Raw genomic sequence first — 14,682 nt, forward strand, 5'->3', positions numbered from 1 at the left:
TCGCGTACATGAAGGCATTACCTACAGTAATAAGCAAATAATATATAACACGAAATCAGCCGCTGAAAACGGAGCATCTTAGAGCACTCTAAATCACAGGTCAGGGTTATTCCTATGCTCCACTTGTAATTTTCAGATTAATCCCTCGCTTTTGACTTACCTCGTTGCCCGAGTGCGTGTATACAGCATTACGAAAGATTTGTGGTATAGGCGTCGCAGGTGCCCCATCCTATGCGGGGCTACACGAAACGCTGATAACGTTTCAACCTCTGTAACAAATCTGATGACTGTCACAGAACTATGTCAGCCGGTCTATATAAAGACCGACTGACCGCCTCTTTATATATCTAGTTGATATATAATCCTCCTTTTCTACCTACGTAAGTATACCATAGGGTTCTTCAATCGTATAAAATTCAATGTCTATCAAATATGAACCCACTCAATCCTACTTCAATGTTGCAACCATGACTAATTTATTAAAACAAAATGTGGTTACACACACCTAGTCAAGTACCTTTGATGTTGCTTCAGGCAAATCTCTGATATTCAATGCTACCTCTTTGATAACGGATATATCCAGAGCTACAGAAGGAAGGGAAAAGCCAACAAACCTTGATATCGGGTTGTCCTCAGGATAAAAATCGGAGGGTTAATCAAGAGATAACCCCAAGCTTTGACGTTGCGACTTGGACTCCGGGTCAAAGTACGGAAGTTCTGCCAAAGACGTAACCCTGGTCCCATGGCGTGGCTCGGTGTTTTCATAGTCCCAAACGGCATTATGCTGGGAGATTCGGTTGTCCCACAAGGCAGAAGTCCCCAAACCTGGCTTGGTTGGCTTCCAGTTGAAACGCACCTGGATGTCCAAATTCTTTTCAAACACTCCAAACAAGTACTCCAAAATTACGGCCGACTCGCCTGGCTCCAACCCAACAATTCTGTCGGTCATAGAACGGTTAACATAAAGCGACTTCCATCCAGTGGCTGGGTGTGTTCTGATGATCGGGTGTTCTCTCTCAACGTGCTTCTTCCCGTTCAACGGATCGTTCCTGTCAAAGTATGTATGGGCCGAAATGTAGATAGCAGTCTTACCGTCCAAAAATTCCTGCAACGCTGGGGACAACTTATCGTACGCCGCGTAGCCAGAAGACCAAACCGTGTCACCGCCAACCTCTGGAATGGTATCGTTATGGAGATGGGTAATTCCCGCCGGCTGGTGTTCGTGAACCAAATCTGTATGCCATCTGGCTGTGTATTTAACCTGTTTGAAGGTATTCTTCACGCCGACCTGGTGTAAATACTCAGGCCAGATGATAGTAATTCCCTCTAATCCAGGGACGTGCACAGCCTGTGGATGCTTCTCCACCTGGCCGTAGTACTCGCCCAACTCCAATTGCTTTTGAGGAGACAAGTCCTGATCGCGGAAGAAGACCACCACTCTTTCGGCGATCAAAAGGGCCAATTCGTCTCTCTGTTGGTCCGTCAAAGCCTGTAACTGCAACCCCACAATCTCGGTCCCGATATGTTTGGTCAAGTGACGAACTTCGGTGGCTGCTCCAAACAACGACTTCTTCTCGGGGTCAGCGTTCTTCCCACGTTCGATGTACGGAAAGTCTTTGTTTCTGACCGCATAAGCTTCGTCCACAAAGGTTGGAATTCCGGCCTGAGGTGGGGCCTCTGGGTAACCCTTACTGGTGTCGATACCGTACTTCTTGTAACGAGCGAGGGTTGGAGCTGGAAGGAGATGGGCGAAGGGAGCATAGCCACCTACTGGCTTTCCCTTCGTCAAGTCGACGAGGATTTCCTTGCCTTGGTCAGAGACGTCATTGAGGTTTGTTGTCTTTAATGAGAGGGTAATATCCTCTGCAGCAGTTGCAGTTGGGGGAGACATTGTATTTTTGCTAATTATTGAATGGAAAGGTTAGAGAGGAATAATTTATCCCTTTTATACCCGCTGTTGGCCTAATCTTGATACAGGAGGGCACTATTGTAGTTCATTTCCCTGTTATTAATGATTGAAATACGTATTAGTAATCAAATTAGGGGGTTTTAGAAGATATTAGGTTGTACCGTTGATACTGTGTAAGTGTGTAACTCTCCCCTGCATACGATAATCGCGTCACAGCACGCGTACCCCACAAAAGTGGAATCACCTTACACAGTTTTTTGATAGCCTTAAAATATTCATAATCAGTTCAACATATGAAAAATAAAAGACTTAGAACAAGCCTTTATTCCTCCACGTTCCATCTCTTAAAGGAGTTTAATCTGCCAATAGCCTTTGAATCGGTATATACCCCCTCTGGAACTTGATATGGCAAAGTCGACTGAACGGATCCGTAGATCAAGCAAAAAGAGCAGCAATACACCGATCCTTATCCATACCGCAGCTTCGCGGGGAAATCATAGTGAACCCTTCAAGTGCAATAGTGCGGAAACTCAGGTGGAAGTTTGTATCACTGTACTGGGTTTGGGCGGTGGCACGTTAGCGCTCTAGCATTCAGATGTAAAGCTCCCAGTATTCAATAACCCTGCAATGGCAGTCTGTATAAACCAAGCAATATGGCACCTTTTTTTTATATATAATTCACAATCACGTTATACGAATATTGGCGTTAAATTTCAGCCACAAGCTCGTCAGGATCCTCCGGGGTGCTAAGCTGCACACGGGACCACCCCTTTCCGACAGCCTCCTCAACCTCTTTTTCGTCTTTTATATCGCTCGAGGACACGTAAATTGGAGCTACCCACTTTTTTTTATCAGCCTCGTAGTCCCACACGTTGGTCTGTTTCTTGGCATCTTCCTCCATCCGCGCAACATTCGCCTGCTGCTCCAACTCTTTAATTTCCTTCAACTCCTCATCCTCTGAGTCTACAAGCTCGAGATCAATGGCATCGTCATCCTTGATGTCTCCGCTCACCTGCTTCTCGTGTATAACGGCCTTACCGTCTCTTATCGTCAAGTCCATCACCCGCTTACCCCTGCCAGATCGAGTGGCCATTGCTTCCTCCTGCTTGCGAGCCATTCGCTGCTGCTTCTTTAACTGCAAAGCACGCTCCAATGGCGACGCCCAGAGGCTTCCACTAGTTGCTGGAGCGTCGTAATCAGAAGCCTGGTCGATAATTCTTGTTCTCTGCGCACCGGTGGACTGGAAGTTCAACAAGGTGTTTAAGCGGTCCTGCGCATTCTGTAAATCTGGGTCAATGTCTTTCATGGAACTGTAGTATTGTAGCTCCTCGTCTTGCTTAGTAATTTTCTCGGTTTTCTCTGCCTCCTGGGCCAACCGAGCCGCCTTTTCTTTGTTGTGTTCGGCAAGCCTACCCATAGCCCATTCCTGGGCCTTGAAAGAGTTCTGCCCCGGTGCTCCAATGGTGATTTTAAACTTCTTTTGGGGGAGTTTCACGCTCGGGGAGTTTCTTCCGCTGTTATTTTCACTCACAGGCGCCTTTTTGCCTTCTAATTCGAGCCTCTGGCTCTGCAACGCCTCCACCATCTGTGCTCTTTCAGTCCATGAAATCAACGGCTGACCACAGTATGAACACGGCTGCAAACCTTCTTTCACACAGATAATCTTCCCGCAGTTTAAGCAGTTTGGAAACACGTCAAAGAGAGGGTGTCTGGTGGCCATACAGTTGCACGAGCGACGGTCTTCGGCGTCTGCTTCGGCTCCGGTTTCCCTATACTCGAGGGCCGCCAACGCGGCATCGATATCCTTCAAATCGGTCAATTTCTTCTTAGCAGCCTTCTTGGCTTTCTGTTGCGCCGTCAAGGGTTCCTTCACGGGCTTCGTATCAAGGAGTTCCGCAACAGTTGTGGACGTTTTGGTACCAGCTAAGCGGGGTTTAGTCGCCTTTGGCGCTTGGGGTTGAGGACTGGTGCCCCATACAGAGTTTGAAGTTGCATTCTTGGGTTTTACTGGCTCGGCAGCTGGCGTAGGGGTTCTCTCCTTCTTTAAAGCGGCTGCCATTGGTGCTTTCGTGGCTGGGCGTCTGTACAGATTGAATTTTGTAACAAAGTCTATGGCATCTGGACTTTCACCGAGAAGGTTTAGAAAGTGATCTACCACGATATCATCGGAGGGTAAGGAAAGAGCGTAATCTATCACTTGGGTTAAGGCGTCCTGGTCTAACGGGAGTAGGTCTTTCAACGTTTTGATACCATACGAGCGGGCATCCATAGTGAGTTTAGTTGATTATAGATAAAAGAGTGGGTAATTGACGTATTTCGATTGAGTATTAAAATAGGGTGGGGTGGGAATGGCTGGATATGATGGGACTTCGGTGGCAAAGATGTAATATAGCCAGTGAAATTTTATCGATACACAGAGTGCAGGATGCGTATTTATGCTTAAGCTCTAGATCAGATTCATGGCCTTAATCCTTTCCCCAGCGTTCTGGATTTATTAGTCACCAAGTGGAAATACTGAGTGATTAAGCCCCATCCTCAAAAAGGGAGAAATATCAAATGATAGCGCCTAGAATCGAGCTGGGGATATACTGCGTGTTGAGCAGGTGCCACAACTATCTGTATCGCGGAACAATAGATGAGATGAAAAATCGGGTGGGGTATCTGAGCAGACGGTTTTGTTGAAAAAGCAGCTATAAGGTGATTGTGATAATATCCCCATACATTCTTTGTTGCGTTATATCTCTGGCGTTTCTGTAAGAATTATGGACCACGGGTTGAAAGGTTGTACAATTAGTTAGTTTAGTGGGATGTCACTAGACTCTGTCAACAAGCGCTGACTGCTGTATTGTTCACCATAAAGAAAACTTGCAAAGTTCCTACCTTGTATACTCTGAATTTCCATTTGTGATGATCAATAACCATATATTGGGCATAGCCAAGGGGAGACCACAACTTTCAGTAATTTACATCCCCGCGGCTTTAGCTCAGTTGGGAGAGCGTTAGACTGAAGATCTAAAGGTCCTGTGTTCGATCCACAGAAATCGCATCATCGTTTTTTAATGAGCTGCATCTTTTTGCTTTTATCAACAGAAAGCATCGACTTTGTGGCACGGTACTTGATACGGTAGCTCAAACGACTTTAGTGAACTAAGCGACAGTGACGCATCGATGTTGTCAAGTGATGGGGGCTTCCTGAAAATACACCGACTTTCACCCTCAGAACGTCTCTAGTAAGATATATACTTTTTCGGGTATTGTTCTGGCTGCACATGTGACACAAGATTCTTTTCGGTATTCCCCCCCCCAGCATCGCTCTTGAAGATGCCTCTTATGGTGCTTACTGATATGGACTGTATCAAGTACACGAATAAGCTTTAGATTAGAGGCTCCTGTCGGATAAAGAATGATCTAAACAATATGCTTGCACACAATAACACCCAACTATTATTTTATTATTTCAAACTCTTTTCGAGCACTAGACTTTATCGGGTCATCAACAACGAAACTGACAAAAACCCTAGTCATTGAATTTACGCGTTTTGAGCTAAATTTAGAAGTGCGTCATCCCTGCAGTAATTGAACTCAATGGGGTGTTTACATTTCATATGTCCCAACATGGAACCACATGAATAAAACCCGCTCGCACAAAGTGCCTCCCCCAGCCACCATTTTTTTCTGAAACACGTAATTGGATAAACTCCTCCGACCATTCATTTATGGGCAAATGGATACACATGTATCGAGGGCCAAACCCAGGTTTGTTTGCTGTAAGCGAAGCGTCAATCTATATTGGAATAACAGATTAAGAGCACTATCTGCAAAGCAGGTGCCGAAATCTTTAGGACTTTTGAGCTATTTTTTGTTTAAAATATGTGTGTTAAACAAGGATATGTGGAATATCTATTGATGTTCTCGTATACGATTAAAGATTATGAAAATCATCTTCTTCTCCCAAGTAGGTTACAATTCAAGAATGCCCCTACCTTCCAATGAAATCCCAGTTATAGAACCATCACAGAATTGAAATACTTCTCCCGTGCAGAATTCTTCAGCTAACATGTAACATATGTGTACTATGGTTTCACATGCTAAGACTTCTGCATGTGGCTACAAGACATGTCTAGGAGTACCGAAATGTCAAATAGAAACTAAGCCCCTCAGTATGGATTGAATCAATGACTGGCGTTATATCAGTGAACGTGAGTGTCATGCAGGGAAGATCACCGCTGGATTCGGAGTTAAAACTCACTTCACTCTGGCAAATAGGATGGCCGGTAATGCCCTCGGTATGGTCGATGTACGGATTTTCGTGAATGCTACCATAAACCTTTAGTTACTTCTATAATTAGTAAAGACAGTATTTCCACGACTTTGATTTTTAACGTTTGAATCATTACAAACAAGCCATATACCTCAGATTTTGTTTTCCAATATTAATTCCAAAGAACGCTAAAAAAATGTGAGGAAGTGGTATTCTGGTATCGACACATGTAAGCCCGGCGCAGGTTTTGCCAAGGTTTTCACGGTTAAAAAGTAGGTGTAACAGCCTAATTGTGGGTACATTCGCCTCGCTATAGGGTCGGGGTACGGTCTTCTCTGTTGTTAGGATCGACCTAATCGACTCTTAGTGCAGACGCAATACATCCCGTATAAATTGCTCCAACCAAACAACCCAAATATGGTACCATAAGCGGTATTTCTTTTTCCTGGTCAGGAAATTAAGTTTTGACTCACAAGTAGTTTAGATCTGCAAATCGCCTAATTGGGGCGGTGACAATTCCCTTCAAGTCAAGGCTAAAAGAATTGTATATCTAATGCCTAGCATTTTAGTGGCATCACACTCTCCCCCATGGTGTCATACATAGTGTCGAGATACCGTAAATATCACAAAGTGAAGTTAGCGTAGGTGGCAGCTCGATTGCTATTCAGGGATTCTTTTACATGCCGTGATACGGCGCTTGGCACGCCCAAAGCTATCCCTTACCCCGTCTAAGCGCCTTGCATAGCATGACGCATGCTGTCTCCATGCCTTGCATACTACCAATTGCCCTTAGTCAATGCACCAGCACAGCTCGTGGCGCTAATCTACCGGTGGATTCAGCAAGAGAAAGCATATGTGGGTGTAGCTCCTAGGCTCTGCGGAAATTACGGAATACTAGGCGGCTCTGCCAGCAGGGATGAGTGACCAGACTGGGTTCATTCGACTGCCTTGCACATGATGCATGTAAGTTTAATATGCACTTCGCTGCCTAATTCACTAAGAAGGTGGCCACTATCGTATTACATTCCTGTGTTTCCAAATACAAACCCTGAGGCCCTAGACCCTTTGACAATAATTGTAGTATAAATACCCACCATCCGCATCTTCTAATTTCTAATTAGACGCTATTTTTTCCCCCAAACTAACCCTTACATTCGTTACTCCAACTAACGCACTTTCTTTTACAATGCAATTCAAGTCTACTGTTTCCGCTGCCACCTTCTTGGCGCTCCTTAACGTCGCTCAGGCTGCTGACAACGTCTGTTACATTACCGCTTTGATCAGTGATGTCAAGAATAACTTGGACCAGTACTTACCATACGCCGGTGAAATCCCGCCAGATTTGTTGTCCTTGGCCCTTGCCGCTCAGACCTACACCGACGATTCCTACACTACTTTGATTACCTCAGGGTTCCCATACGCTGCCATCGAAAGCATCGTCACTGGTCTTCCTTTCTATTCTAGCAGATTATCTGCTGAATTGGCTGCTGGTGATGCTGCATGTGCTCCAACCTCCGCCACTCCAACCTCTACTACTCCAACCTCTGCTGCTCCAACCTCTGCTGATCCAACTTCTACTGCCGCTGCTCCTAGTACCATAATTATTACTACTGCCGCGTCTACTACCCCGGTTATTGTCGTTGACTCAACCACCCCAGTTGACACTGTTGCCTCATCTACCGCTGTTGCCCCAGCTTCCTCCGTTGATACAACTACCACCTCTATCCCGGCCTCTTCCGCTGCTCCAGCTTCTTCTGCTCCAGCTTCCTCTGCTGCTCCAGCCTCTTCCGCTGCTCCAGCTTCCTCTGCTGCCCCAGTCTCTTCTGCTGCCCCAGCTTCCTCTGCTGCTCCAGTTTCCTCTGCTGCCCCAGTTTCCTCCGTCTCCACAACTTCTTACAACAATGGTACTGAGTCAATCGTCACCCTGTACGCCACTGAGAGCCTGTGGACCACCGAACTCATCACCATCACTAGCTGTGTTGATAACAAGTGTCACCTTGTCACCTCTTACACCACCTACTGCCCAGAGACCGTTACTCCAACCACCGCTGTTCCAGCCACCGTCGCTCCGCAGACCACCACTGAAACCCTTACTATCACCAAGTGTGAGAACGGTGTGTGTCAAGTTGTCACCTCTTACACCACCTACTGCCCAGAGACCGTTGCTCCAACTACTGTTGCTCCAACCACCGCTGTTCCAGCCACCGTCGCTCCGCAGACCACCACTGAAACCCTTACTATCACCAAGTGTGAGAACGGTGTGTGTCAAGTTGTCACCTCTTACACCACCTACTGCCCAGAGACCGCTGCTTCAAAGCCAACTACCGCCGTTGTTCCTCCAGCCGTCACTTCCGCTCCTGAAATCAACCAAACTGTTACTTTGACCACTGCCCAAACTGTCGTTTTCCCAGTTAGTTCTAGCAACGCTACTGTTCCTCAAGTCCCACTGGCCTCCACCTTAGTCGGTGCTGCTGCCGGTAACTCTATTAACGCTGCTGGTTTGGCTGGTGTTGCTGCTGTCTTCTTGGCTTTGTTGTAAATCTGAAAAAGTAACATGTGCCGTATTTGGCTTCTCAGTAATGGCTAATTCAGCGCACTGAGGAGGATATCCCTGACGAGCTGACTATTGGCATTTTTATTTTCTCCCATGCTTGGGGGTCTTACTTCTTCTATATCTGTACGATTGTGGTTAGATTTAAAAGACCTCAGGGCTGGACCCCTCCTCCTCCTCACGTATATACAACTTTTCCAACCCTTTTCAATCACCTCTAGGTATTGTAGTATTTCTTCCATATTTTGCCCAATATCCTCTGTGTTGTAAGCTAAGTGTTTCAAGCTCTTCCATTCTATACCCATTCATCCCGTAGTAGACTGCGAGGATATTTACGGATGGTTGGTATACCCCGTTACGAACTACGGGTTGTGCATCCTGAAAAAATCACCCTAACTCAAAAACATTGATCACAAGTCCCCTCTTCTCAGAGAACCCAGCAACTATAGGCCAAGAGGCTTCTTGGCTCAAATGAAAATGCGGTCTATCTAGAACGAGTATCGTACTAGGTCATGCGGCCTGTTAGGACTGCATAAAAAGCATGTCTAAAAAGATTTGCGGTGTCATAAACAGGGATCAAAAAGTACCAAAAGACGGTGGGGTAGTCCAAATCTGGTAATATAGGCCCTATGGTACACAAGAGGATGCCTTCCTCGTGGACCTAGACATGCCGTAAAGGAATTCTGCCTGCCTCTAGTTTTTTGAGATGCAGTGGGGATCAAAAAGGGTCATTCGCTAAAGGTTGTCTACATGTATTCTAAACAATACAGGGTTGGAACGGAGGAAGTTCGTGGTATACCTCTACCTCAAGGGTAGAATATCTACTTATAGTAATAGTAATACTGGTTGCCTATATGATGTATATAGGATAAAGGAGAGAGGGATCGACATCCTTATATAGGATATTGATCCCTACCACGTGATAGCTACACGCCTACTACAAAGTTCTTGCTAGCAGAATGCGAGAGGGACTGTCGAAAGCTTTCTGAGTACTGAGACGATTTATGATGCTCTGGGTAGTAACATTCGGTGTTAATATCCATCATCTATTATCTATCAAATGATCCACCTTAGTTACCACAAGCATGGACAACAACATAGTATATTTTATATGTGCTCTACAGAGTCTACCTTCTAGAGAACCTTACCTATTCCCCCTTTGTTTCAAAGTCTCGGAGGAAGGTGCTTAGTCCTGTAAGGCCTCTGTCGCCCTCCTTTTTTTATCCTATTGATCTACACTGACTTGATACTCCAAGAAGAATATAGCTAGTAATTACACCGCACTGACGGATTTTTACAGACCTTTACAACAGTTTATTGGCTCATATTGACGACTCCGAAAATGGCATAACCACATCCGTCTTTAGGGCTCATTCAGTGTATTCAAGACATACACGTTTGGGCAATCCTAATGGCAGGCTAATTCGATCTATAAGTCGTCTCATAGCGAATATTGGGTCAGTTTTGGCATTTCATCAACCATAGGGCTGGTAATGTCTATCTACAATTTAAGGCAATACACAACGGTTTAGCTGCCTACATATAACACTCGTCTCGTGACTTTGTATATACAGGTTTCCTGTGTGGCTTGACGTCTAAATACGGCGATCAACGATGTTACTCTCGAGTATTTTTCGCTCTTAGGCCCTAATATCTCCTCTAAGATGCTCTTGTACTGAAAACTTAAATACGTTATATTCGGTGTGGGCTGTGGGGGAAATATAGAATAAATCACCCCACTCCGTAGGGGGTGGCTGCTCTGCCTCTTAGATCAGACTCCATAGCATGAGAAAAGGAAATGGGCTTAGCCATACCAGCTGTAATTCGTTGGATGGTTCATCTTATCCAGTCACTCTCCTCTTTGTTGATGCTTTTCAGTGCCAAACCGAAACAGTCATCGCCTATGAAAGTTTAGGTCCTGTCAATACAACCTTTTCTCTCTAATTTTCACACAACCTTCTATTTCAAGCAATACCTGACGATTTTTCAATCTCTGCCGTCAGAGAGGTTATACGGTCTTATCCAGAGAACCTTCTGGTCTAATGGTCTGGCATCTGGAACGGATTTTTCCGGTACAGTGACGTAGAATCTGCGGCTTCCTGCAGTTGAGCCCCACAATCGAAAACTTTTCGCAAGACCTGAACACGAATCAAAGATCAAGACACGTTTCTTCTTGACACATTCAGAACATTACCTATTAAACACGGCGATGGAACTGGTGTATAGTGCGTCCTCGGATGAGGAACAGCCCCGGTCCAACGTGAGGCTCGCTACATTAAACTTCTCCAAACCCAACAAGAAAGACATAAAGGAGCTCAAACGAAACATCCACAGGCGAGAGGCGCTGGTACCCTTGGATTCCCTGGTGGATCCTCTAGGAGTCTCGCCCGAGATTAATGAAAACTTTACATACATTGAAGATTCATCTTTCGACACAGACTCCGAAAGACAGCTCATGCCGCAGTTTACCAAGCCGGAAGGAGGCCGGAAGTTCGAACAGGACATGGAAGACGACTTTGACACGGAGTTTAGGAGCACCGAAATTACCGATGATAGAGAGGCCCCGCTCAACTACTACGACTCCAGCGAAGACGTCTCTACGGAAGAGGACATGGATCAGCCGCAGGAGCTTCCCAGCAGACACAATCTGCGGATATCCACGGACGTGACAGATATGAAACGTCGCGCGTCGTTGCGCGACAAGTTTATGACCAAATTCCATCTCGCCAAGCCTGAGACGGCACCTCTGGAAACCCTTTTGGGGAACGTGATGCACGTGGGGAGTGTGGGAGGATTGACCCCTAGTAATGACCCGGAAAACGGCCAAGTTTCAGGAGAAACGCTCGAGGCTGAAGTGAAAGACATCATGGATTCGCACGCAATTCACCTGCAGGTCAGCAATGTTTCAACTTCCTCTACGTTTTTAGCCCCCAATCCTGACTACTACCTCCGTCACGAGTTGGACGACGAGTACGATATATACTCTGACCACGAAACAAACCACGTGGAAGGATATATCCCGCCCCCACGAAGAGTCCAAGCTGGTGTTCTTTCGTCTTTACTCAAACTTTACCAAAACCCACACGAGGCAAAATCGTCGCAGACGCTTCTCACACCTGTCACCAGCCAGGCAGTTTCCGAAACCAGGGGCTTGTCCAGATTGAGGCAGCGGTTCCGGAAGCATGGCTCTCTGGTTTCATTCAACCAAGATGATCTCACTCGCAAGTTCAGCCAGGAGGAGCTCACCCGGAAGTTCAGTCAGGACAGGATTTCCGACGAAAGCGACGAGGCAGAGAGGCTGAAAAAGGTGAAGCCCCATAAGCGCAGTAGATCGGAAATGTTTGGGTTGAAGAAACAAGAAAACAACTCAGCGGATGCCTTGCCAACGTTTAAACCCGCCCACAAACCGCGCGCGCCCAAACCGCGCGCGACGTTGCTAAAACGTAAGCACCTCGAAACCCAGGCGAAAATCACGGTCCACATTGCGGACATTCTCCAACGCCAGCGATTCATTCTCCGTATGTGCAGAGCACTCATGCTCTACGGGGCCCCGACCCATCGTCTTGAGGAGTACATGACCATGACGTCGCGCGTGCTTGAGATCGACGGGCAGTTCATCTACTTCCCGGGGTGCATGATTGTGTCCTTTGGCGACGCCACCACAAGAACATCCGAGATGCACTTGGTGCGCTGCTCACAGGGCCTTGATTTGTCACGTCTAGCGGACGTGCACAAGATTTACAAGGCGGTCGTACACGATCTCCTTGGCGTGGATGACGCGCTGACGCAGCTCGACGAGATTCTCGCACGTACACCACGCTACCCCCCGTGGGTTCTTGTGCTCAACTACGCGTTTGCGCTGGCATTTGTCGCGCCGTGGTCCTTTGGCGGCACCTGGGTTGACATGCCGATGTGTTTCTGGATTGGCTTGCTTGTAGGTATTCTACAGAACTACGTGTCGCCACGGTGCAACCTCTATCTGAACGTATTTGAGATATGCGCGTCCATTCTTATCAGCTTTTGTGCACGCGCTATCGGCAGTGTCAACGGCGGAAACACCTTCTGTTTCTCCGCTATCGCGCAGGGCTCGCTTGCGTTGATTTTACCCGGGTACATGGTATTGTGCGGATCCCTCGAGCTCCAGACGAGGAACACCGTTTCTGGCGCCGTGCGCATGTTCTACGCGATCATCTACTTTTTGTTTCTTGGTTTTGGCATCACCTTGGGGGCTGCGTTGTACGGCTGGATCGACTCGAACGCCGTTTCCGAGGTCACCTGCAAACGCAACTTGTCGCCTTGGTGGAACTTCTTGTTCGTGCCCATGTTCACCATCGGCTTGGGCCTTCTGAGTCAAGCCAAGTGGCTGCAGTTACCCGTGATGGTATTGATTCTGGGAGCCGGCACCACTGCTTCGTACTTCTCCAACTTGCACTTTTCTGACGTCACCGAGTTTTCCTCTGCCATCGGTGTCTTTGTTATTGGGGTTTTGGGAAACTTGTATTCTCGGTTGGGCAAGGGAATGGCAGTGCTGGCGATGTTACCCGGGATCATGTGCCAGTTACCCGGGGGGATCGGTGCCAAGAGCACGTTGCTCGCGGGGGTAGCCACCGCGAACAAGATTGTTAATGGGACGTCTACTGATGGGACGTCCAGTTTGTCATTTGGCGTCACGTTGATTGAAATCACCATTGGGATCACCGTGGGCTTGTTCGCCGCGACCTTAGTGGTGTATCCCTTTGGTAAGCGTTCTACTGGGCTCTTTACCTTGTAGAGTACGGAAAGTAAGTACTGGTTATGGATATAGTTAGCGACGATTAGCAAACCGTCATGGAGCGAGTGCGAACTAGGTTATGTATCCATTATAAAGAGTTTTATGATATAATCCATTGCAGCACCTGGGAGCCCTCTAGAATCTCTGTAAATAGCTGCCGTGTGGCTTTAATTCTGTAACCTTCGAAATCCAAGGGCCACACTGGTCCTACTATCTGTGATGAGTGGTGGAAAGCCGAACGGCAATTCCTAACGAGTGAGGGTTAGCCGAGGAGTACAGTTGAATATTGGCAAGTATAGTTACAAGGTCTCTGTAGATCCTGAATGCTTACGAAGGCTTGGAAAGATACGTGTATAACAGTCTAAATCCAAAGTGAGAAGTCCCTAGAGAAAGGTGTAAGTCCATCTGTGAGAGTGACTCGGAAGCTGGAAGCGTTTACTGTTGCTGCCGTAAAAATTCTGCATTTATTCGCTGTATACATGTCGACTCAAACTAAACCTTTGGTTAGTAAGTAGCAAATCCCCAGACTCTCTCCAAGAATTGAGTATGGTTTAACCAAATAGGGTTACAAATTCGTCAGCCCAAACGATGGTGCAAGTCGTAGCGGTGCTGGTGGTTGGTTATAGATTGTGTCATGCTGTCGCCATATACATTTTAAGCGACTCCGTAACGAAGAGGAAACGAAATATAGGTTAAAAACCTTTTTTTTTTTTTTTTTTTTTTTTTACTAAGCACTAACAGTATGGTTTACCAGCTGGCCATGCTAATTACGGAGTGGAGTCACCGGAAGGTGGAAGATAAAACGTACATGCAACGATGGTTTCCCACCTTATGCGCCTGCACAAGACCGATACAAGCGGACTGTGCATGTAACACTCGTCTGGTGCGTGATACTTGCAGTTGTCACCCAAAAGATAACCTCCAATGCCGCCTTTTCATCGACCAGAGTATTCTGAATTTCGAAAAAATGCAGATTCCAGTTAAACTACATAAGAGCTAGGTAGCTAGTCCTCTATCTTTTACAATTGGAAGGGATGAAGCCCCGAACCCCAGAAGTAGACCAAGCCGAGCTGCAATTTCAAGTCTCGAATACATCCAGAGTAAAGTCTTATGCCTCTGATCGTACACTTTGAGAACATTACCCTGTTAGTTCGGGAACGTTTAGAAGCGTAAATACGTGTTATAGTAAG

At 46.6% G+C, this 14,682-nt stretch overlaps 5 protein-coding genes and 1 non-coding gene across 6 annotated transcripts; 3 read left to right on the forward strand and 3 right to left on the reverse strand.

Annotated features, from left to right (window-relative positions):
- Positions 1 to 652: 652 nt before the first annotated feature.
- On the reverse strand, positions 653 to 1,891 carry BABINDRAFT_33643 (TauD/TfdA dioxygenase family protein; the record flags this gene model as incomplete). The annotated part of the gene is made up of 1 exon (XM_019131642.1): positions 653 to 1,891. One exon carries the CDS (start codon positions 1,889 to 1,891, stop codon positions 653 to 655), a length of 1,239 nt encoding a protein of 412 aa, XP_018986282.1.
- A 724-nt stretch (positions 1,892 to 2,615) lies between these two features.
- BABINDRAFT_6819 (uncharacterized protein) lies at positions 2,616 to 4,178 on the reverse strand (the record flags this gene model as incomplete). The annotated part of the gene is made up of 1 exon (XM_019132516.1): positions 2,616 to 4,178. The coding sequence occupies one exon, from the start codon at positions 4,176 to 4,178 to the stop codon at positions 2,616 to 2,618; it is 1,563 nt and encodes a 520-aa protein (XP_018986283.1).
- Positions 4,179 to 4,882: 704 nt separating this feature from the next.
- Positions 4,883 to 4,955, forward strand: BABINDRAFT_t102. Its single transcript has one exon. It is a non-coding gene; the product is annotated as a tRNA-Phe (tRNA).
- Positions 4,956 to 7,356: 2,401 nt separating this feature from the next.
- On the forward strand, positions 7,357 to 8,709 carry BABINDRAFT_165693 (uncharacterized protein; the record flags this gene model as incomplete). Its single annotated transcript, XM_019130362.1, has 1 exon — positions 7,357 to 8,709. One exon carries the CDS (start codon positions 7,357 to 7,359, stop codon positions 8,707 to 8,709), a length of 1,353 nt encoding a protein of 450 aa, XP_018986284.1.
- BABINDRAFT_118543 (uncharacterized protein) lies at positions 8,643 to 9,143 on the reverse strand. The gene has a single exon (XM_019126914.1). It carries the CDS (start codon positions 9,024 to 9,026, stop codon positions 8,754 to 8,756), a length of 273 nt encoding a protein of 90 aa, XP_018986285.1. The 5' UTR covers positions 9,027 to 9,143; the 3' UTR covers positions 8,643 to 8,753.
- A 1,623-nt stretch (positions 9,144 to 10,766) lies between these two features.
- On the forward strand, positions 10,767 to 13,627 carry BABINDRAFT_160392 (threonine/serine exporter family protein). The gene has a single exon (XM_019128204.1). The coding sequence runs from the start codon at positions 10,931 to 10,933 to the stop codon at positions 13,490 to 13,492; it is 2,562 nt and encodes an 853-aa protein (XP_018986286.1). The 5' UTR covers positions 10,767 to 10,930; the 3' UTR covers positions 13,493 to 13,627.
- The last annotated feature ends 1,055 nt before the right edge of the window (positions 13,628 to 14,682 follow it).

This window comes from Babjeviella inositovora (assembly GCF_001661335.1).
Source record: "Babjeviella inositovora NRRL Y-12698 unplaced genomic scaffold BABINscaffold_3, whole genome shotgun sequence".
Lineage (NCBI taxonomy): Eukaryota > Fungi > Ascomycota > Pichiomycetes > Serinales > Babjeviella > Babjeviella inositovora.

Bases quoted from the DNA above. Each gene is read 5' to 3' on its own strand.
- BABINDRAFT_118543 (XM_019126914.1), bottom strand. From the start codon at position 9,026: ATGGGTATAGAATGGAAGAGCTTGAAACACTTAGCTTACAACACAGAG.
- BABINDRAFT_160392 (XM_019128204.1), top strand. From the start codon at position 10,931: ATGGAACTGGTGTATAGTGCGTCCTCGGATGAGGAACAGCCCCGGTCC.